Below are 24,091 nucleotides of genomic sequence, written 5' to 3'. Positions count from 1 at the left end.
GAAAGAAAGAGAAAGGAAGGAAGGAAGAAAAAGAAAAGAGCAAGATAATTTTGAAGCAAGCTTGATTTAGCTCCCTTTCCACTGGAAATTTTAGACCGGCTTCAAGGGTGTGTGCCTGGGAACTGGTTTGTCCCATGTGGTTAGTCCATTTTAAGAATGATGCCACGCTTCGGTCACTCTTTTTTCCACTGCTGCACATCTGGGTTCAGTTGTTCCCCACCCTCCACCTTTCCCCCGACTGGTACCTGATATGGAGGAACTTGACCTTCCTTCCTTGTCCTAGAGCTTCGAATTTCTTCTTCCACAGGAGAGAAAAGCTGTTCGGGTTAGAAGCAGCGTCAGTGTTGGTGTTGATGACAAGATGTTTGTCGTGTCGTGCATGCAGGTCTGAGGGTCCTCTGCCTTTCCAGGTCCCCAGGGAAAGTTGGCTGTGCTGGAGAAGACCGAGCTTCAAAACGTGTTTTTGGGAATTTGACTTTTTTTAATGCTTATTTATTTTTGAGAGAGAGAGAGAGACAGAGCACGAGTGGGTGAGGGACACAAAGAGAGGGAGACACAGAATCTGAAGCAGGCTCCAGGCTCTGAGCTGTCAGCACAGAACCCGATACAGGGCTCAAACCCACAAACCGCGAGATCACAACCTGAACTGAAGTCAGCCACCTAACTGAGCCACGCAGGTGTCCCTGGGAACTTGACTTTAGACCTATGCACAAAGAGAGAGCAGTCCCGGTTTCTAGAGCATCTCTTCCGAGAGCATGGTGCCATGAGACAGATAATTGACCTGTTGGAGGTTTTATTCTGGTATTCCCTCTGCTGCCCGACATTTCCGAGAATACAGTCACACTGCATCATTAAAAAAATAAACGTACCACAACCATTCACTCATACTAATATGCCATTTCTGAAGTTCAGTAATTTTCCATTAGAATGATGACATCTCATTTTCAAACTCAGTTCAGCTTCTTTTGATTCCGTAAGACCTAGTATATTCTGAGTTTGTATAAACACTGTGACTATTATGTTGGAAAGCATCATGAGAGTGCTAATACTAATGAGCACATACAGTAGATTTACTGTGAAGAATTGTCTCCAAATCTTGGTCAGGTCTTGTGTCCAGTGAACTAAACAAAAACTCTTAGGTGATTTTATTAGTAATAAAAAGAAGTAAAAAGTAGTAAAAGAAGTGCCATTTAAAAGTTTACTGATTATGGGCACTTCCAAAACAATGGGCACTTTGAGAACTCATTTTTGTGTTCTGACTGATTGAGTTTCACCTGAATTAAGATTCCAAAGGCACATTTGAAACCTGAAATAAAGCTGATTTACTTGTCGATAATCTGTTCTGAAGCCTTCTGAGCTAGTTCAGGAGAAAAGCTTTGGCGCCTTACCTTTCTGCCACTTAATAGCAAAGATAACAGCCCAGGTGTGAAACCACCAATAAAATGTAGACAATTGTCCTACAGGGAAATAAACAACATCCTTAAATTTGCTATGCTTTTGCTATAAGAAATGTTATATAGGGGTGCCTGGGTGGCTCTGTTGGTTAAGCGACTGACTTTTGATTTGGCTCTGGTCATGATCTCATGATTTGTGAGTTCAAACCCAGCACTGTCAGTGCAGAGCCTACTTGGTATTCTCTTCCTCCCTCCATTTTCTCCCCTCCCCTATTCACTCACACTCTCTTGATCTCTCGAAAAATAAATAAACAGTAAAACAAAAAAAAAAAATACACTTATATGGAATTGAAATGTACACATATTCTGGAGGAAAATAGAGACTGGTAGTATATGAGGCTCCTTGAGCGCCTTCTTCCAAATGCCTTAGGCAATACCAATTCCTGGGGGAGAATTTTAAAATAAACATGCACACACATTAATTATCTGGTGACTTCATGAGTGGTCAATTTCCTTCCGTTTTAAGTGGAGAATAAACCACCTGTGCCATTTTGTGCCAGCAACTGCCGCTAGACATATCCAGAGGCTGAATATTCCAGAACCAAACCAGGGATTCTCTTGTGAGCATGTATTTCCCAGCAAATAATAACTGGGCGCTATTTGCTAAACACCAAGAACACTCTTTGTTTTTCTCAAGAACAGCCCGTCCCATTGGAATTAGCACGGTGTGAAGGTGAGGGAACCTGCCCTCTCGCTGGCAACAACAGGCCGGTTGTCATTTTCGTGGAGACCCTCAAATTAGAGGCAAAGGCAAGTTGTGCAGGCGCGCGCACACTGTTGCTCTGAGACCGCTGTCTGCATCTCCAGCACAACCAAGGAAACGTTCAGGGCTCTTCCCCCAGGGAAGTGAGGTCCAGAGGGATGCTGCAGAGGATTTTCCCCCCTCCTGCATCTGTGGCTGCCCGGAAGCATTTACCAGTGTGTACGGAGCAAAGACCCTGTAGTGTAAAGTGAGATGCTCCCCAAAGCGGTTTAGGAGACTCAGGCTACTGTGTGTGTGTGTGTGTGTGCGCGCGCGCGCGTACGTGTGTGTGTGTGTGTGTGTGTGTGTGTGTGTGCAGAACGTGCAGAAGAGCGCTGAAATGCAGCTCTCCCCTTTGCCTGCTAAGAGTCGCTCCACTTCCCCCTCTGCCCAGCGCACTCGGGGAGCGCCAGGGGGAGTCCTCGGCGGCCAGGGCTTCCCGCGCCCGGGGAGCGCGGAGGGCTCGCCTGGCGGAGCATAGCGCAGCCCGCTCGGCGCTGCCAGCCGGCGGAGCGGGCGGGGGCGGACACTGGGCTTCTGTGTGCCAGCCGCAGCCGTTGGCTGGCGGGCGCCCAATCCCGGGGCATGCCGCCGGAGGCTGGCCGGGACGCACGGTGAAAGCCGAGTTTGGTGGAAGGCTTGACCCCCAGGCCGCCCGCAGAAGCCGGCGTCCGGCACCCAGGCGGGCGGGCCGCCGCGGTGGGGGGCGCTCGCTGGGCCGCAGCCCCGGGGTCCCGGGGAACGAGGCGGCATGGCTTCGGTGTTCATGTGTGGCGTGGAGGACCTGCTGTTCAGCGGCAGCCGTTTCGTGTGGAACTTGACCGTGTCCACGCTGCGGAGATGGTACACGGAGAGGCTGCGGGCTTGCCACCAGGTGCTGCGGACGTGGTGCGGGCTGCGGGACGTGTACCAGGTGAGCCAGGGCGCGCGGCGCCCCAGGGCCCTCGCAGGATGCCAGGCGCTCTGGGGAAGCCGGTTCCACCTGTATGATTTTATTCTCTCTCTCTCTCTCTTTTATTTTTTTAAAACTCCTAGCGGGCTGCTTGACTCTTGGGTCAATTTTCAGCAGCTGTGGATAACTGTTGCTTGACAAAGCTTGTGAATTTTCCCTACTGGGCTGGGGGCACTTGCGAGTTCGTACCACAGCATTTGCAGACATCTGTTACACAGGGATGGTGTACTGCCTGGCACTTAGCTAAGAAAGCTGTAGCTTTGCAGCACAGGGTCTGAGGGCCGCGACATTCAGATGATTGCTTGACATTCAGATGATTCCTCCTTTTTCTTGTATTGGGGTGGGTGGGGGTGAGCCTGTCAGGACCCACGATGTCACACCAATTTATAATCAGAGGGGCCTGGCTGGATTCTCATTCTTTGATTTTATTTCAGTTTTCCATCCGGCAGCCCCAACTTGTAAGGCAGAGCCAGGAAAAGCTGATTCTGTGTCTACTGGCTTTTGGAGGAAGGACAGCAAATTGTGAATACTTTGCAGAAGGATGACGGCTAGGGTGGGGAGGGGTGGCCTGGCTGATCGTTGGGAATGCTTACGTTTGGATTTACTCCCCTCACACAACACAGCCTCTTTATTTTTCTGCTAGGTCCCATCCTGCAGACAAAAAATGCAGCAACTTTATTCAACTAGGAAACCGTTCATCTTTTCTAGGACTGCAGCTTCCCTGGATTTTTTTTTTTTTTTGACAGTCATTTGTGGGTTTAAAAGTCCTCTGCTGGGGTTAATATTTCTGAGGTTAAAAAAAAAAGCTACATTGCATTAGAAGATTATACCTCGTGTTACCTATAGGAATATATCATCACATTTTCTTTCCTGAGACATGGAAAGAGCTTTGTTGCAGTTCCTGAGTTCCTGTACTCTGACCCCATTCCCACCGTGGCTATAATTTTTATCTCATTGTATTGAGTCCTATATGGGTTCGAGCCTCTGGTTTTGACAAGCTGTAGGCTTCCATCAATCAAGCAAAATTAAAAGATCAGCACTGGAGGTTAAACTGTGGGTGTGTAAAAAATCAGCATCCCCTAGTCATCCTTGATGTCCGAATCATGCTTGTTAAAATGTGAGGAGCATGTACTTCATACATTCACGACTCCTGCTTTGGATAACATATCTGTGATGTTTTGCATTTCGTGAGAATTCAGAAGCCAGGCTGAGAAGCGGGGCAGCGTGTGGGGGTTGAGAGTGCTTAGGGAGCTGTGGATATATCCCATCTGGCCACAGTCCACAGATCTGTGGGCATTTTGGAGCCCGAAGTGTGTGCCTCTGAGTCTTTTTCTCTTTGGGGAAGTCATTGTTGCATTGGTCTGTAGAAAAAGTGACCCCAGTAGAGTTTTGTTTTTGCTTTTCAATGTTGGAGAAACTTTTAAAAGGAGAACACAAGTATTGGAGTCAACCGGACAGCCTTTATGCGCCTCTTCCCAAGGTTCAGGGGACCTATAGCTTATGTCTTTGCGGTCAGGGAACAGATGAAAAATGGAGGTTCCAGGATCCTAGACCCCCATGGGCTCTTTATAAGTTTTGCCAATAATTATTTTTAAGAAGAACAGCAACTTGAAGGACTATCCTACTAAACTGAAGGTTTTCTCTTCCTTAAATGGATGGGGACTGAGCCAATACCCTCTCATGATAATAAGAAAGGACATCTGAGACAATGATGCCATTTTTATGAGTACAGAGTCATAAGTAGAAAATGGCCTCTAAGTTTAGAGTTTCCTGCACTTTGGAAGAAGAATTTTTAGAGTATTTTAAAACTTGAGAGGACCATCGATTTCTTAATTGCACAATATAAATTAATTCTATCCAAGAAACACCATTTTCGGGGTGCCTGGGTGGCTCAGTCAGTTAAGTGTTAGACTCTTGGTTTTGGCTCAGGTCATGATTTCATGGTTTGTGAGTTCAAGCTCTGTGTTGGCCTCTGTGCTGACAGTATGGAGCCTGCTTGGGATTCTCTCTCTCTTTCTCTCTCAATAAATAAATAAAATTTTTAAAAACTTTTAAAGAAAGGAGACATGATTTTCATTAATGCCTTTTAAACATTGAGCAAGAAAGTAGTGATTTAAATTGTATAGAACTGAAAGGCAGTAAAATAAAGTGCTCCTTTTTATACCTGAGGTTCCAAGTTAGAGAGACATAGGAATAAATCCGACCTCTTCCTACATTTGATCATGAGTAAGTTACTTAATCTTACACTCCTTCAGTTTAATCATGCATAAAATGGGAAATCTAATAGTACTAATCACAGAGGTTGATAAGAGAATTAATTGACACAAGATATTTAGTCCAGTGCCTAGAGTTTAGGAAGCATTCAATTAATGTTATCTGCTCTATCATTTTAGAAACCCAACTCAAACTAACCTATAAAATAAAAAGAAAGCTCTTTTGACACAACTGAAGGCTAGCAGTTGCATGAACTTCAGGTATGGTTTGATCAGAGCCCTTATGATTGTTGCCCATGATTCTGCCAGCCTTGTTTGTGTGTTGGCTTTTTCTTCAGCTGGTTTCTTCCATCATGATAGCAGATAGCTGCAGCAGCTCCAGGACTTAGATCCACGTATCAACCCATCCAAGAAGAAAGAAGATTTCTCATATCCACCAGCTACCAAAAAACCAAACCAAACCAAACCAAAACAAAACAAAAACTCCAGTTTGCAATCTGATAGGTTAACCCTCAGGTCTGTGCCCATCCCCCATGCCATGCGCTGAATAGCACTGGGAATGGGATTATAATTCAGGCATTCTCAGTGGGAGTGATATGACTCCCAAGAGGCAAATATTGTCCCTTAAAGGTGGGAGGGGGCACAAAAATTTTACTCTTTTTTTGTGTATAAAGCACAGATGTACATACAATACCTAAAGAGATATACAGTATACTATTGGCATTAGAGTTTGCAGAGGGAGGGGGTGACTAGAAAACAAAAAAGTATCTAAAAGGCTCCTTAAAAGGATGATAGTGAATAAAGCTGTTGAGAAACACTAATTACACTGATTGCTTAGGCCTGTGGGGGAGCAGATACATCTGTGAAGCTGGGAGTGAGGTTGGTCCCAGGCAGACCACACAGCTGCCAAACAGTGTGGGGGCGGGGAAGGGGGTCAGTGCTCACTTGGGGTGCAATTATCAATGTCCACTGCACTTGAATTATTAGAACCTCAAATCTAGAGCTCTCTAATAAAACAGTTGTTCTTCAAGGGAAGTACAAAGATTAATGACAAATACATTTCTGCGTATTTTATTGCTGTCATTTGAGTTAAGGGGGTGGGGGCTCATCATTAGAATACCCTTCTTGCTATCCCATAATTATAAATTCTAAATCATGAAAGGGAGTGTTCAGTGGTATGTCCATTTTAGTGGCAAATGAACTGGAAACACCACAGGGTTACATATTTTATTGAACCCAGTTTTTTATCATCTTGATTATAAAAAGGTGTCGTCTTTCTTGCTTCTGAATAGTCTTGTTTGTAAGGAAATCCAGGGCTCAATCACTCCAGAGAGAAATAAGGGTGGTGCGGGAGGTATCCATTACATGAAATACCTGACAGTTCCCTGGGCGTGTTCTGTTTATTTCTATACTATATGTGAAATAAGATCTCCCACCTCTTTATAAGGAATCTGGCAACGATGTTATGGTCTGGCTGGCACAGCCAGGAAGGCATAATTTCTTTGGAATTGAACACTTCCTCTGTGTCTAGATATTGGAGAGGCAGAAGACTTAATTTGCCAAAAACCATGAATAATGAAGATACTAGCTATAAGGCATTTCTGTAGTACCAGGACTAAATAAAAAGCAGCCTGAAGCTTCACTGAGGCTGTATTTTAACAAAGACTTACTTTATGTGCAAAGCTTTGAATTTGGTTAAAGTAACAGACTGGGACATTTCACCTTCACTTTGGGACTAAATGTTAAAAGCCAACTCATCAGCCATATGTCTGTCCTGCTGATGATATCTTGCCTGGACGGGTTCCGTTATAGCAATTAATTAGGTTTAACAAACAACTGAGATGGAAAATGATGGGAGAATGTGGTTGAAAAAAAGATCAACACTCTTTGCTTTTTATTAAGTGTGACATGTTCTAACAAAGCCCTCAGTTTGTTTCTTGGAATTAAGCTGTCCCCTCATCCCCAACACTTCCAAGGTAGAATTTCTTGCAAACCCTGAATGGGATCATTGCCTTCCAGCAGGAAGCAACTTGGACAGAATTTGAGATATTTAAGAGAGCATAAGAGGCGGGGTTCTCTCCCCTGAGGCAGGCATTTGGCACTGAGTGGGGAGCATACAGTGTAGAACAGCAGAGGCCGTACACTCAAAGTTTAGCAAATTTGACCTTGACCCAATCGCTTTCCTTCTTTGTGCCTCCTGGGTAAGAGAGGAGAACTATAGTATCTGCATGATGGACAAGATGAAAAATTCAGGAGGTAATATCTGTAACACGGAATGCCCTGTCTGACAGAAGCAAATGCTCAGTAAATGTTAGCTCTTGGGTCTGTACTTTGCTTAACAGCACACCCGTAGAAGTTACTTGGTAAAGTAGCACCGGGTATTAGTATTGTTTTTTATAAGTGATACTAGTTCTTTGGAAACTATATTCCCATATTTATAAGCAAAGATGTTAAGTGAAGGACTTAACATGGTCTCGCACAGCGTGTGTAGGGTGGGCCTTGGATTTGTTCTTGTATTCACACAGTAGACCCACATTTTAAGCCAGTACAAAAACTCTGGGAAATACAGGCAGCTCACATTAGGGTCTCTAAGGAAATAATTTCTCTATATCTAAGACTTTGATGATTCAGAAACTGATAACACATGAACTTGACACCCTACCATACTGGCTGGGAAAGACCAATGCCCCCAAAAGGCAAGTTCCCTATTGAGCATTCAGTGGCCTATGTGCATCTCAACCCTGTACATTTTCCTTGTCCCCACCCTTCACTCTCCACATTACTCTGAGTTACACAGACTAGAAGAGGGGCTGACAAACTGCAATCCACAAGAGAAAACTGTTCTGCCTCTTGTTTTTGTAAATAAAGTTTTATTGGCATACAGCCTTCTGTTTTTGTAAATAAAATTTTATTGGCACACAGCCCTGCTCACCCATTTACATGTTGTCTATGGCTGCTTTTGTATTACAGTGGCAGAACTGAGTAGTTGTGACTTAACTACTTACAGTTGAATAGTAATACAAAGACTATATAGGCCAGAAAGGTGAAAATACTTACTGTCAGCTCCTTTACACAAAAAGTTCAACAGTTCCCACACTAGAAAAAAAAAGCAATGTATTGGGTAGAGAATATTAGGAGAAGAAAAGTCCAGACTTCAGACATAGAAAAAATAGAACTTGAAGAAATATGAAAGAATTTTCTCATCAGAAACCTAGTCACCAGGACGTTAATAAGTAGATATTCAGGATGAATGTTCAGTTTACCTTTACTAGATCCTTTGTTGCAGAACATGATTGGAGTTACAGATTGACTCATTTGTCCCTAAAATAATGATCAGAGTGCTTACTCCATCCCTGCTAGCGTGCCAAGGTGTCAGCAATGCAAGGTCAAGATAGGCATTTTTCCTGCCATCAAGAAATGTATTGTCAAGGAGGGGAGACAGATGAAGAAATGAAACTCCATGGGAGGCCCTTACCCAAGGGACTTTAGGTGCACAGTGGAGGGAATCTAAGTCAGACTGGAGTAAAGAAGGGAGCCAAGGAGGCTTTCTGGAGGAGGTAATTCTCAAGCTGAGGTTTGAGGGAAAAGTAGGAGTTGGATAGATGAAGAAAGGTAGAAGGGCATTTCAGGCATAGGACAACATGGCTTTGGTGGGATTGTAAACAGTTTTTTAAGGCTGACGGGGAGAGAGGGCGGGGGAAGGGGAGAGAAGGCGGGGGAATGGGAGAGAAAAGGAGAGCAAGCTGGAATCAGAGACAGAGGTTTTGATTGAGAATAACATCTGAATTTGAATGATCTTTTACTTCGGGATTTTGATGTTTTTCTGCAGAGCTTTGGGGGCAGGGGAGAGGTTGAGTTAGAAGTATCACTGGCAGCAGTGAGGCTGACAGATTTGGGAGAGGCTGACATTGTGGAGGCAGGAAAGGAAGGGAAGCTGTAGTGATACAGGTGTATAGGTCAGGAGAGGCTAGGTTTTGCCATGGCAACAACCAGCCCCAGTATCCTAATGGCTTAGAGAAGTAAAGATTTGTTTGTGGTTCACACTACTGTGAACCAATCACAGGTTGTCCATAAGCTCTGCTCCTCACTGTCACTGCCTCTTGTTCACAAAATGGTTCCTGCACGTTGGGTAAAGGGTCACAGAATGTTCCTACACATTGCCAGTTACCATGATGGAGAGTGAAGAGCTCCTCGGGGCTTGGCACTGGCAACCAAATGCTTGGCCTCCAAGTAGCTCCTGTGACTTCTTGCAAGTCCATGGTCAGAGCTGCTCAGTAAGCCACTCACCTGCAGGGGCCAGGGAAAGCGATCCCACCATGGAACAGCATGAACGATGATGCAGATTTTGTTTCTGAAACAAATGAACAAGCAGGAAGTTTACTAGAGAGCGCACTGGGATCATCACCTGTAGAAGGGAATAGAAAGATGCAGGATGAGCAGAGGAGGAATTGGGCTATAATTCAGACTCACCCGTGGCTTCAGTTGCCCTTTGAAGGTAGGATACTCTGCCTGGGTAGCTCTGGAACTGAGAGTTGTTCCCCACTTGAAACAAGAGGGCTGTTTTTCCCTCCCAACTACATCAACATGCTGTTGGCAGCTGACTGGCTGACTGCCCTTGAGAATGTGCAGTGACCTTGACTGTGCAGTAGGCAACTCTTTAAGGGAGGGCAGTCCCCAGAGGGAGCTGAGAGCTGTCAGCTCAGAACGTTCCAGGCAACTGAGAGAGTAAGTCTCAGCAGCACATCATGGGGTCCTCTACAAATGCCTGCCCAACAGGTGCTGGGATCAAAGCCTGAACTCAGGGGGGACCCACGGGAAGAAGTGGAGAGTAAGGATTGCGTTGATTTGAAAGATGTAGAATTTGGCTTCAGAACACAGCCTCACTCTCAGAGAGGTCTCCTGATCGGACCTTACGTTGTTGAAGGGATTGGGCAGCCGTGGAGTCAGTTAATAGCAGCAACACATACAGAAAGGAGGGAAAATTTGGCAGATAAATGAAATGTGAGTCTCCTTATCGCTGAGAAAATTCATCTCCCGTCTTTTCTGGTAACCAAAGACTAGGGCTTTAGGGCAAGGAACTGAGATGGGAAGATACCCCAAAACTGAGAAGGAAAACGGTCTTAATGTTCTGGCCCATCACTTGACAGAAGTATATTTCTGAAAGACCGTGTTATTTAAAATTGACAAAACCAGTCTCAATATCTTTGAAAAGCATTTTGGAGCCTTTGTCGCACAGCTTGAGAAACACCAACTTAAGAATAGACTCTCCTGCCTTTCAGATTGGTGTTTGTTTCTCCTCATACCGTCCTTTCTCGGTGGAGCTGCCGCGCAGAGTAACTTCCTGTTTTTCCTCCTCTTCTGTTTATTTTGAACACTGGATTTGTGATGTCCAATTTGGAGGCTGTGGAAAAGTGTGAAGGATTCGAATAGGAAATCAGACCTGTGGCTCTAAATTTTACAGCAAGATGATATGACTTAAAGCACAGAAAGGAGGCAGAAATTAGGCCCTCATTAAAAAAAATTAAAATTGCCATCCATATGTAATTACAGAGATGTGTGCCTCTAGGTGTTCATATGTAACAGATACAGATTCTGGCAACCTTGAAATAAACTTGGCTTGAAAGAGGCTGCTGAATGTGATAAATTAAATAGTACCATTTCCCCCCTAATGTCCTAATCGTTTTTAGTCTCTTCAATTTTGTGTTTGGGCAAAACTTGTTGCTTAAATAACTATTTTTCCTTAACTAGTGCTTTTATATAGTCTCACTGCCTTGACTAATATCTACTAATTATGTAGCAGTAGCTGTGTGCTGGGTCTTCTGCTCAGCGCTTCCCATGCATTATCTTTTTTTTGTTTGTTTGTTTTTGTTTTTTTGTTTTGTTTTGTTTTTTCTAGGAAAGAGAGAGAGAGACAGCGTGAGCAGGGGAGGGTCAGAGAGAGAGAGGGAGATACAGACTCCGAAATAGGCTCCAGGCTCTGAGCTGGCAGTCAGCACAGAGCCCGACGCATGGCTCGAAACCATGAGAACCGCAAGATCACGACCTAAGCGAAAGTCGGACGCTTAACCGACTAAGCCACCCAGGCGCCCCTCCCATGCATTATCTTAAAACAAGACAAAACAAGACCAAAACCTCTGAAGGAATTATTTTTCAATACATAAAAATGTAAGATTGGATGAGTAAAAACCCATGCACCCACCACTCAGTTTTAAGACATCTTAATATTTTGCCATGTTTACTTCCAATCCTTTTTAAAAATATAACAAGGGGTGCCTGGGTGGCTCAGTCGGTTGGACGGCTGACTTTGGCTCAAGGTCACCATCTCAAGGTTTGTGGGTTCAAGCCCCATACCAGGCTCTATGCTGACACCTCAGAGCTTGGAGCCTGTTTTGGATTCTGTGTCTCCATCTCCATCTCACTCTCCCTCTACCCTGCTCATGCTCTGTCTCTCTCTCTCAAGAATAAATAAACATTAAAATTTTTTTTAATATATAACAAAACTCGGGAGCCTGGGTGGCTCAGTCAGTTAAGCGTCCAACTTGAACTCAGGTCATGATCTCACTGTTTGTGTGTTTGAGCCCTGCGTTAGGCTCTGTACTGACAGCTCAGAGCCTGGAGCCTGCTTTGAATTCTGAATTTCCTTCTCTCTCTGCCCCTCACCTGCTTGTGCTCTGTCTCTCAAAAATAAATGTTAAACAATTTTAAAAATGTATAACAAAACTGTATAGAATCAGTTAAAGCCACCCTTATACTTCTCATCTCCCCCCAAAATCCTACTGCGAAGTTCATGCTTCTCACTCCTCATTCTCCTTCATTTATAATTTTGACACCTATGTTTGTATCTATAAATATATATCACTTCTGTGTCAAATTTATATAAGGATAGATCATTCTACTACCTTATTATTCTTTCACCAAGCTTTTGGGATTTATCTCTAAATTCATTTAAATCCCTATATTCCATTGCATGAATATAGCCCATCTTTTGTTGATGGATATGTAGGTTGTAGCCAATTTTGCAGTGTCTCAAAAGATGATAGTGAACAGTTTTGTACTTGTTTCCTTGAGCTTATGAGCAAGAACTCCAGTGTAAGTACAGAAGATTTTTAGCTTTATGAGATGCTGTGTCTTATCTTTGTTCTTGTAACAACTCTACAAGATGATATCATGAGCCCCACTTTATTGGTTTTATATACTTATTAACTAATAAGTATATAAGTCACAGTGCTGGAATTCCAACAGAGCTCTGGCTGACTCCATTCCTCAGCCTCTTGCCACTGACTTGCTACTTAATTTATTAAAAGGTAAACAACACATAAAGATAGAGTCTTATCAATTTATTAACTTATTCATTAACTCAGCAAACATGGGGTGGAAACATAGCCTGGTGCTTAAAAATGAAGTCTAAACACTCAACCTGCCTGAATTCCAGTACTAACTCACCTGTTTTTAGCCATGTGAGTTCTGAGACTGATTTTTTTTTTTTTTCTGTAAAGGATAGATAATTATAGTATCTCACTTAAAGTGTTTCTCTCCTGGGATCATGGTAGAAAATAAACATATTGATATTTTCAGTAAATATTGTTAGATATATGGTGGATAGATGGTTGGATGGGTGGATTCGTGCCTGGCAAATAGTTATCTTTATACGTGCAGTGTTTTCAATTTCTTATTTATATGAATAGCCATTGGAACCCCTAAAATCTGCAGAAGTCTTGGCTTCTCCTTCCTCCTCTCCACCCCAGATTAAGAATTACCAACTAGTGTAGCAAGCAGGAAAGGGGCCCACTGATCTCTGCAGAGAGACACTGTGCCCGCATAGTTGTATGGCACAGCTTTTTTTTTTTTTTTGAGTTTATTTCTTTATTTTAAGAGAGAGAGAGCGTGTGTGCGCACACACAAGTGGGGGGGGGGAAGGGCAGAGAGAGAGAAAGAGAATCCCAAGCAGCCTCCATGCTATCAGTGTAGAACCCGACACTGGGCTTGAGCTCATAAACCATAAGCTCATGACCTGAGCCAAAACCAAGAGTCGGACGCTTAACTGACTGAGCCACCCAGGCACATGTCACAGCTTTTTTTCATGAGACTCTGACATCAGCTGACTCTAACATGAGAGCAAAGATGCTCAAGATGCTCACAACTATTTTGTTGTTTTCTTTCTCTACACTAGGAAGCTACTAAACCTTCCTCTCTCAACCCTGAACCCTAGACTCCTATGCATGAAGGCTATGGGACCCCACTGACCGCTGTCTTTCTCATCTGTGTAAGCTCTCCTTTGATATGACCCTGAGATTTGCAATTGCTAAGGAGACCCAATTATTACAAGCATCATGCTACCCTTGGGTAATGTAGCCAGCAAATATTTTTGCAGAAATGAGTTTGTCTCATTAAAATGTGATTAGATGCTTATTGTCTGAGAGAGAAAAGGGCCTTGATAAAATAGGGAAATAGAATGAGCTGTAGTCAGCTGGACCCGTTAAAATCAAGGCTTCGTGACTTACCAGCTGTGTGACCTTGAGCCAAGCTGCTTAATTGCTCTGAGCCTGTTTCTTTACCAATAGAAAGATAAAATAACATTCACATTAACATGGTATGAGGGTTAAAAATAACATGGGTTGAAAAACTTGATCCTAAGCTTAAAGTTATCATACGGGGAGTTACGAATGCAAAGTCTGACCAGGATGTAACTCCAAACACTTTCATTTAATAGCTGTGTGATGTGGGCAAATTACGTGACCTCTCTGTGCCTCATTTTCTTGTGTTTGAGATGAGGATGATAATAGGGCCTACCACCCAAGATCGTTGAGGGGACAACACAAATAAATAAAGATTTCACTAGCATGCCTGGCTCATGGTAAGCACTTAAAAAGTCGTAGCTATGGCGGGACACCTGGATGGCTCAGTTGGTTAAGCATCTGACTCTGGATCCTGGCTCAGATCATGATCTCACAGTTCATGAGGTCAAGCCCTAAGTTGGGCTCTGTGCTGGGAGTGCAGAGCCTGCTTGGGATTCGTTCTCTGCCCCCTCCCCACTTGTGTGCTCACACTTTCTCTCCCCTCCCTCTTCCTCAAAATAAATAAATAAATTTTTAAAAAGTGTTAGCTATGGTTATTTCTATTTAGTGAACATTTTCTGTGTCAGACATAATGCTAAGCACTTTATAGTTACCATTTCATTAATTCTCCTAACAGTGACATGTCATAGGTATTATTGAACCCACCTGGCAAATGTGGGAACTCTGTAGAGCTGCTAAGTAACTTGTCCAAGAGCAAAGATTGGAGCTCAGTTCTGTCTAAATACAGATCCCATTCACTCAGCCCCCACATGGGATGGGATTAGTTTACAAACCATTCAGCCTCTTCCTTTGCCCCATCTGCCTGCCTGAAGTCCTAGGACTTCAACAGTCTCCATTCCCTCCCTGTACGAAACCCTAGAGCCATAGCAGGGATGAATGAACTGCTTGAGACTCTGTCGTGAATAGTCTCAACCCAGGCTCCAGAAGTAACTCAGATCACACCATTCTCATATGTGAGTCCCTCCAGTGATGTCCCAACTCAGAAAAAGCCAGGCTCCCCATACCTACAAGGCCCCGCATGATCAACACCCCTTTCTCTAGGTTCTTAAAGCCCCGCTGTCAGCCAACACACTCACTTCTGGTGTTAACTCTTCACACTTGTCCCCTAACTCTTCTCCATCGACACTGGCTTCCTTGCTGTCCCTTAAACCTGCCACGTGCATTCCACCCTCAGAGTCTTTGCCATTGGGGTTTTCTCTGCATGGACCTGGTGGTCCATATGCAGGCTTCCCCCTTCACTACCTGCAGCTCTTTCTTCAGATGTCACCCAACTGGCGAGGCCACCCCCGACCCTTCTCTTATTTTGATTTTTCTTCCTAACCCTATTGCCACCTGATGTTAGAATTTGAGTTAGTTGCTCATGGTGTCTGCCCAACAAGATCCTTAGCTGAAAATGGTTGGTGTAGTGTCCCCAGTGCCTGGAACCTAATATATCCTTCGGATATAAACGAACAAAGGAATCTGCTTTACACTTTAAGAAGCTTGCTCTAGGGGTGCCTGGGTGGCTCAGTCGGTTGGGCGTCTGACTTCGGCTCAGGTCATGATCTCAGTTTGTGGGTTCGAGCCCCATGTCGGGCTCTGTGCTGACAGCTAGCTCAGAGCCTGGAGCCGGCTTCCGATTCTGTGTTTCCCTCTCTCTCTGACCCTCCCCTGCTCATGCTGTCTCTCTCTCTCTCTCTCTCTCTCAGAAATAAATAAAAAACATTTAAAAAAAAAAAAAGCTTGCTCTAGCCACTCGGCAGGGAATGGCTAGGGACGTGTAAAACAATTACGAAGCTGTTTCTGATGTCCAGTGAGACCTGCTGGGGACCTGGATAGGAGTGGTGGCAGCCTGTGGTGTAGGGAGACACCAAGAATTTGGAGGAGGGAAAAAGTGGCATTAGGGGAACTCTGTCCAAAGGGAATGTTTGCGGTCTATAAAGTTCGGGAAACTTCATGCAGGGAACATGCGGGTTGAAATGTATTTGTGTGTGTATGTGTATTGCTTTCCATTATTGAAAATAGCCCCAAGCCAGCATAAGTATTGTAGCTTGAGAACAAATTTGTGTTATCTGATGTGTTCTCTGATGTGTCTGTGTTACCAGTTCATTTAAAAAGCAGTGATTGAGGGGCGCCTGGGTGGCTTAGTCGGTTAAGCGTCTGACTTTCGCTTGGGTCATGATCTCACGGTTCGTGGGTTCGAGCCCCACGTCGGGCTCTGTGCTGACTGCCAGCTCAGAGCCTGGAGCCTGTTTCAGTCTGTGACTCCCTCTCTCTCTGACCCACCCCTCCTCACGCTGTCTCTCTCTCTCCTAAAAATAAATAAATAAAACACTTAAAAAAATTAAAAAAAAATAAAAAGCAGTGATTGAGATCGGAGACTAGGTTATTTCCTCCAGGGCCTGTGAAAATGGGCTCGCCCCAGGACCCTCGCTTAGATGGACAGCCAGCTGCAAGTCCCAGTCTGTGCCCAGCCCAGGGTGGGGAAGTTGGCAGTTTCTGCAGCTCTTGTCAGCTCCTACTGTCAAGTGATCGCTGTTTCCTGTGCCCAGCCCTGTGGTTAGGTTCTGGAAGGTGCCCTGTGTTGCCTGACCAATGCTGAAAGACACTTCAGACATTGTGCTTTCTTTTTATTTTTTTGGCTGCTGTGGACATGGCTCATCATTCTGACCCTGGCTCATGTCATTCCCATCCAGTGGAGTTATGGATAGAAGGAAGGACCCTCTGGATTTGCCTGGATTCTTGGGAGAAAAGGAAAAAACATTTTTTTCCCTGGTCTTCATTAGCGGTTAATTAAAAGCTTGCTTTCCCTAGGTCTTTGGCTGTGTCCAGGCTTTTAAAAATTCTGCAAGCACAGACAATATAAAGAGAATTTGACCCTTTGAGTTACAAGAGCTGCCTATTGTGTCTAATTATCAACCTTAAATAATGACAGAATCATAATCCCCAGCAAAAAAAGTAATACTGGGAATTTCCCAAATAATTCCTGAAGACAAAGTGCATCTATCTTTAATAAATGCTCTAATACGAGTTTTTAAATGAAAGTAATGTTTAGGTTTGAAACAATTTGGTCAAGATATAAAAAGTCTTAACTCTCAACTCATATTTAAATGTATGGGCTCTTTCTTCCTTAAGTTTTTTATATGTTAATATTTCAAGCTCTTGATGCCAGGTATACTTCCAGCCAAGCTCATAAGACTTTGTTCTCAGATACCTTTTGGAAATGATATATTTTAGCAAATGTGTTTTTCCTTTAATAAACTTCAGAAGCCAACTCCCAGTTTCAAAAAAACAATTTTTTTTGAGATGTTAGTGCCAGAATCTGAACAGTGCCCTTTATTCACGACCAAGTCAGATCAATTTAATTTTTTTTCAGGCTCCTATGCTACATTTGGTGACAAATACAGCAAAGCTTGGCCACAACTTTGTGCTGTATATTTTGTGTGTTTTAAGTAAATCAAATTTAATTATGTTATTCTTTCTATCATTTTCTCTTTTCTCCTGACTTTTTTTTGGTATATTTTCTCTGAGCTAACTAGGTCATGTTTAAGCATATGAATAATTTATAATGTATATGTATATGCGTGTGTGTGAGTACAAATATACAAATAAATGTAGAAATACATGTGCATATATATATGTATAAATATATGACTGTATCCGAAGTTTCTCTAGAAAGTAGAACCATGACCCAGCATATTCACCAAACATAACTTTTGCTTTTTTGCCCCCAGTCTTCAACTTTTTTGTTAGATTTATTGATTTATTTTGAGAGGGAGAGACAACCCGAGGGGGGATTTGAACCCATGAACCACGAGATCATGACCTAAGCCAAAATCACGAGTCAGATGCTTAACTGACTAAGCCACTCAGGCTCCCCCTTCAACATCACTTTTTAAGTTATGTTATGACCCTGAAGTAATTAGTCAGTGCCAATAATCTGGTTGGGTTCCGTAACAGATGGCTTTTTTAGGAAGCTGCTGTCCATTTTGATGAAGTTCAGGAAACGAAAACTGATGAACAACCTCATTTGTTTCCATCAGTTTAAAGAGAAGAAACCCGAGAATCAGAGCACTGGTTCTGTGCTGAGGCTCCTGTGTCACCTCCCGGCTCGGCTCAATTCGCCTGCCTGTGAAATGGGGCCATTCCATGGCTGCCGCACTGGGGGTACCAAGCATTGAAGTAGTGAGCAGTAGAGCGAGTCACTCACAATAGGGCTCTTGCCCCCTCTCCTTCCCCAGCAACCACCGCTCTCTGCCAGACCAGGTGAGAGGTTACAGGCGTGAGGAATGTGTGAAGGAAAAACACAGATGACATGGGCAATGGCAGTGCTCTTTCTACACCAAAGCAGCTTCATTCATTATTTACAGATATTTAATGACATCTGTTCTGTTTTAATGGACCTTGTAACGAGATGAAAAGTTTTATCTATTTCCTTTGAGTGAAATACATGTATCCTTTGGGAGCTGAAGCTGTTGGAGTCAAATGGGTATGAGCCCTAATCCAGTGCCTCATCCCTGACCGGCTGTGCTGCCCAGGGCACGACGCCTAACCCCTTTGAGCCTCAGCGTTGTCACCTATAAAATGGGGACACAATATCTCAAAGTATTGTTGTCAGGTTTAAATGAAAGAATGCCGTCGGGCTGCTCAGCCCAGAACTGGGGACATGAGAAGAACTCAACAGAGTATAGATTCAGAAAAAGGCTCTGGCTACTAAAACAAGCAGAAAAGTCAAGGAAAAGTATCCGAGGAATGAGGCACTCTTACCCTCTCTCATCTAAGTGAACTTCGTAAAATAAGGAGAAGAGAGGAGATGGACATTTTGAAGAAGGAGAATTAAATTATAATTGACCAGGTAAATGGCTACAACCTTTTCAGAGGAAAGTTTAGCTATAGCCAATCAAAATGTGAAATATGTGCCCTGTTTGACCAAACATTTCCACTTTAGGAGGTCATCTTAAGGATCTTCTCACATAATGGTATATGTGCAAGATTTTCATTTGCACCAGAATTTGAAATAGCAAACACTTGAGTCGTGAATAGGAGAGCAAATGGTACAATGATGATACTTCCATACCATGGGCTCCATGAGCTCAGGAGGAAGCGTGTAGAACTACACACCACAGCTCACGCAGATTGTCAGGGATATAATTTCGAGTGAAAACAATGACAAAAGACAGAACAATATACAAGATGAGTGTGTGTGTGTGTGTGTATGTGTGTGTGTGTGTGGAGGGAGAGAGAGAGAAACAGAAACAGATGCAGATATTATGCAAGAAATGTGTGTATGTATTTCTTTACATGGGTGAATAGGGTTGGAAATGCATACACCAAACCGTTAATAATTTTTACCCCTGGGAAATGTAAGTGGATGAAAGCAGAGCTTTCTACTCTTTTTTTTTTTTTTTCATAATTCCGAATTTAAATTTTTTATAGCAAGGATATATGTAATTTTTTGTAATCTGTAAAATTTTCTATTCCGAACAGTTGATCCGGGTTATTGTGAAGAGTGTTCCTGGGGAACAGGGATGTGTCCCATTTAATCCTGTGTCATTGCACTCAGCATGTAGTATGTCTCCCTAAGTGTCTGTCTTGTGTGCCCATTTCATAATGATTACTAATCATTACTGATAGGATTACTATTGAATAAAAAGTAGTATTTCTACCCATCTGCATACCATAGATTTTTTTTTTATCATTGACTAATATAAATCCAGGAACACCTAGGTGGCTCAGTTGGTTAAGCGTCTGACTCTTGATCTTGGCTCAGGTCATGATCTTAGGCTTTATGAAATCAAATCCTATGTCAGGTTTCACACTGAGAGCATGAAGCCTGCATGGGGTTCTCACATTCTCTCTTTCTCCTCACTCTCTGCCCCTCCTCTCCTCACTTTCTCTGTCTCTCTCAAAATAAACAAATAAACTTAAAAAAATAAAATAATGTAAATCCATAAATATAATTGTTATAGAAATCCCTGGCCTGAGGCGCTTGGGTGGCTCAGTGGGTCAAGAATCTGACTCTTGATTTCGGCTCAGGTCATGATCTCACAGTTTGTGAGTTCGAGCCCTGCGTCGGACTCCTCGCTGGTGGTGTGGAGCCTGTTTCGGATTCTCTCTCTCCCTTTCTCTCTGTCCCTCCCCTGCTCTCTCGCTCTCTCTCAAAATAAATAAATAAACAAACTCAAAAAAAAATGGAAAGAAATGCATGGCCTAAAAGTTAAGCTACTTTATCAGTGATCTGTGTTTACCAGATATTTTCTAAACCTAGAGTGGCATACATATTACATTAATATAATTTTTTTACAAAGGTGAGATCATCATACACATCTTATTTTGAAATGTATTTACTTACATATTTAAATACTGAGCTCTCATTATTTTCCATAACTGTTATGTATTCAATGATATGAATATACCATAATTAGTTTCACCAGTCCCCTATAAATAGGCATTTAGGTTGCTTCCAGTTTTTACTAAGGACTAAAGTGAACATCTTTGTATGCAAAACATTTGTGGAAGAATTTCAGCAAGACAAATACCTTGTTTGGAAAGAATTTGGATTCCAAAAAGGTTGTACCAGTTTATGCTGCTGTAGAATGAACAAGAATCCTTCTTTTCCATACCCTAGCCAACAAGTTTTGATTTATACCATTCTCCTAGCCAAAACATTTATATTTTAGACCTTTTTTCGCTTTATTTCATTTATTAAAGGTGCTGTTTTAACTTTCTTAAGGGCCGTAATGCTCTCAACACTGGAATTTTCTTGCCCAAGAACGTCAGGAGAAACACATTCTGCATTTTATCACAGTATAAATTGGTTTGCATGTTTTCAGAGCCAGACTTGAGAGCAAATTTTAGTCTCTCAGAAAATGTCATCTCAAAGTAGTATGGTGTTCTCTTGTATGGTTAAAATAAGTTGATATAGAGCATTGCTGGGTTAAAATCCAAGTATCCTAAAGATACATTTTCATTTAGCCTCTCTGTCATGCACTGCCATCTTGAGATTTAGAAATAGTGGGGAATAGTTCTTTCTTTCTATGTTTGCTGTCCTGTTTGGTTTCATACTATGGTTTCCCACATTTACTGTTTAGTGGATTTCAGCAATTTTGTTTTGTCTCTTCTATGAATGTTCTATACTCCATTTAGATAAGCTGGAAAGGAATCACAGCGGCCTTTATTTATTTATTTGATAACAAGGGACAAAGCTTGGGGCAGGAGAGCAAAACGACACCCCATTTATTTTCTCTTTTTCATCTTAGATGCCCTAGGCCTTTGAGCTTATTTGGCCCTCTAAATCCATATTTATTAATTTAAATATAATTTTGCCAGAATTGAATTGTCTCGATGAGATTTCTTAGCCACAAGCGACCATGAAACTGTCTTTTGTCTCATTTTGGGAGCCACCAGAACTGATTACTTCGGTGGTGGAAACTGCTGGTCCCATTAATGTCATGGTTGTTTGCGAGCTAGTGCCCTGAGGGTGAGGATGGACTGACCTGCAGATCTGTTTGTGTATAGCCTTCCACCGGGGCCAGCCTAACTCAGGGGTAGATTGGAATTGCTACAAGAAACCCTTCAGAGAAGGCTTCCGTCAGGTTTTGACGACACAGCACTCACCATTGGCATTCTGCTAGCACCCCACTCTCTTTTGGAGGTGCCCACCATGCACATGGCAAAAGGCAGGTCCCTGTGCAGATTTCCTACCATGGCTGCCGAGGAAGCTAGATCTTCCTCTGTCTTCCCTCTGGTTCAACTAGAGGACAGGCCATAGGCCTCGACCTGGTTCGGTACCTGTGCACTCCCGCACTTGGAGTGGAGAGCTGGAGGAGCGGACATTTGGAAGGCAGAACCACGAAGGCAGCAGTGGCCGTGCAGCACAGACATGATGGTGACATCACATGATGCTGGCTGTGTTTGTCCCTGTATGGGTTCTCTTGTTCCCCATTCATTTTCTAGGTCTGCTTCCAAGAGCCCATTTTTCCCCCTTCTTCCATTGTGAGAGACCTGATTTGGTCAAGAATCAGTGTCACCCTCCATGCAACTTGAGAATATCCTGGCTAGTCCCTAAGCCAGTGCTTCCCAATTTTTTTTTCATGTCATAGAACACAGATGATAATGTTGCTATGGCGCCCAGGGTAAATGTTTATGAGGTTGCCCAAGGCTTAAGGTCACTATTGCAGGGTCTCAAAAAGATATCCAAGATTTCTAGGGTCATGTCCAAAAGACCCAGGAGCTGACTCAAAGAATTGACCAAGATGTAACAGTTCAAACGTCAGTAAAGGCAATACTTTTAATGGTTTAAAACACATAAAATGTATTTAAACGCATGTGTTTATAAATACTTAAAAAGACATTTTAGCCCCATGGGAAGTGCCAAGTCATTATCTTGAAAACTGGTAAATAAAGGTAAAGAATCAAGCATTTGCCCTATATCAACTATTAGGAATCATATCACTGGGTAAACTGTTAGCAGATGAAGGAAAATTTCTTTTTTTTTTTTAAAGTTTGTTTATTTATTTTGAGAGAGTGAGAGCAAACGATCATGGAGGATGGAGAGGGGAGGAGAGAAAGGAAGAGAGAGAGGGAGAGAGAGAACCCCAAGCAGACTCCATGCTGTCAGTGCACAGCCCAACACAACACTCAGTCTCAAAAACCATGAGATCATGATCTGAGCTGAGATCCAGAATCAGATGCTTAACCAACTGAGCCACCCAGGTGCCCCGAGGGGAAATTTCTCATTACTGAAATATTCTTGCTAATAAATAAAGGGTGACAGAAATAGAAAGTCACCATATTGCAATCTTTAATCCATTAAACAGTGTAGCTATTGAACTAACATCACAAAAGAGAAGGCCCCTGCTAATGAAAGAACCTATGACATAATCTTGACAAAGAAGATGCATCTGGAATCTGATTAAGGCTTCAGATTCAACCAACTTATGGGAAATACAGTGGACAGAGGACGGTGTAAATGACACCATAGAGATACAGTCAGCAAAACTCAGATGGTGGACTGTACAGGATAAACAGCTCGGTTTTTTCAGTAAATAAATTGCAATGAAATGAAAGAGAGAAAGATAGGGGCGCCTGGGTGGCTTAGTCGGTTAAGCATCTGACTTTGGCTTAGGTCATGATCTCGCGGTTCGTGGGTTCGAGCCCCGCATCGGGCTCTGTGCTGACTACCAGCTCAGAGCCTGGAGCCTATTTCAGTCTGTGACTCCCTCTCTCTCTGACCCTCCCCTGCTCACTCTGTCTCTCTCTCCTAGAAATAAATAAAAAACATTAAAAAAATTTAAAAAAAAAAGAAAGAGAGAAAGATGAGTGGAAGGGGGAGCTGTAGATTAATAGAGGCTCAAGAGAAGTATCGACGAATTGCGAAGTGCAGACCTTTACTTGGCCAACCTTCAAACAAACTTGAAAAAAAACACATTAACAGGACAATTGGAAATTTGAGCACTAACTGAAAATCTGATGATATTAAGGAATATTGTTACTATTTTGTTTAAGGTAATTGGGGTTATGCTTTTAAAAAGGATCCTTATCTTTGGGCACGTGGGTGGCTCTGTCAGGAAGCATCTGTCTTCAACTCAGATCATGATCTCACAGTTCGTGAGTTGGAGTCTGACATCAGGTGACCTTGAGCCCCGCTTCTCTCCCTCCCTCTTCCCCCCCTCCCTTTCTGCCCCTCATGGTGTTTTCCCTCTCTCTCTCTGCTCCTCACTCATTTGCTCCCCGCCTCAAAAAAAGAGTCCTTATCTTTCATATTGAAATATATCCAGATGAAATGATTTGAATGCCTAGATTTGCTTCAGAGTAAAAGGACAGAAGGACAGAAAGTGGATGAGAGCATTAATGAAACAAGACCAACCATGTGTTCGTAACTGTTGAAACTGGGTGAAGGATACATGAGGGCTCATTGTGCAGACTGTCACTTTTTGTAAGGGCCTGAAATTTTCCATCGTAAAGTGTTTTGTTTGGTTTTGAAAGAAATGCAAAGGGAGAGGGGGAAAAAAGAAAAACAAAACGAAACCTTCAGATATACAGGAAGGAAACCTAGCAGCATGCCTGAATACTCACCCCTAGACACATCGCTCATTGCCCACAGTGGCCAAACAGAAAGGCTGTTGAAGAATGTCAGCCCCGGGTTCGAATCCTGTTCTATACTCATCTTGGGA

General features: G+C 43.0%; 1 protein-coding gene across 7 annotated transcripts in view; it reads right to left on the bottom strand.

The window, feature by feature from the left end:
* Positions 1–21,944, bottom strand: part of LOC144236958 (uncharacterized) — a 37,034-nt gene extending 15,090 nt beyond the window's left edge. For 3 of the 7 annotated variants that reach the window (XR_013336712.1, XM_077770616.1, XM_077770618.1), the window contains exons 1-4: positions 21,708–21,944; positions 10,665–10,762; positions 9,649–9,712; positions 8,419–8,457 (exon numbers count right to left, since the gene is read on the bottom strand). Coding sequence is in view for 3 of the 7 variants with exons in the window: in XM_077770616.1 (XP_077626742.1) it covers positions 8,430–8,457; positions 9,649–9,712; positions 10,665–10,762; positions 21,708–21,865 (348 nt within the window). In the remaining 4 variants the exon portion in view is untranslated. Of the gene's footprint in view, positions 1–245; positions 318–3,741; positions 3,800–8,211; positions 8,458–9,648; positions 9,713–10,664; positions 10,763–21,707 lie in introns of those variants that run through there. The other 4 variants (XR_013336710.1, XR_013336709.1, XR_013336711.1 and 1 more) reach the window with 3 other exon arrangements.
* Between the last annotated feature and the right edge of the window lie 2,147 nt (positions 21,945–24,091).

The sequence above is a fragment of the Crocuta crocuta genome, unplaced genomic scaffold (assembly GCF_008692635.1).
Source record: "Crocuta crocuta isolate KB4526 unplaced genomic scaffold, BGI_CrCroc_1.0 scaffold126, whole genome shotgun sequence".
Taxonomy (NCBI): domain Eukaryota; kingdom Metazoa; phylum Chordata; class Mammalia; order Carnivora; family Hyaenidae; genus Crocuta; species Crocuta crocuta.
This window is presented reverse-complemented; position numbering and strand designations above follow the sequence as displayed.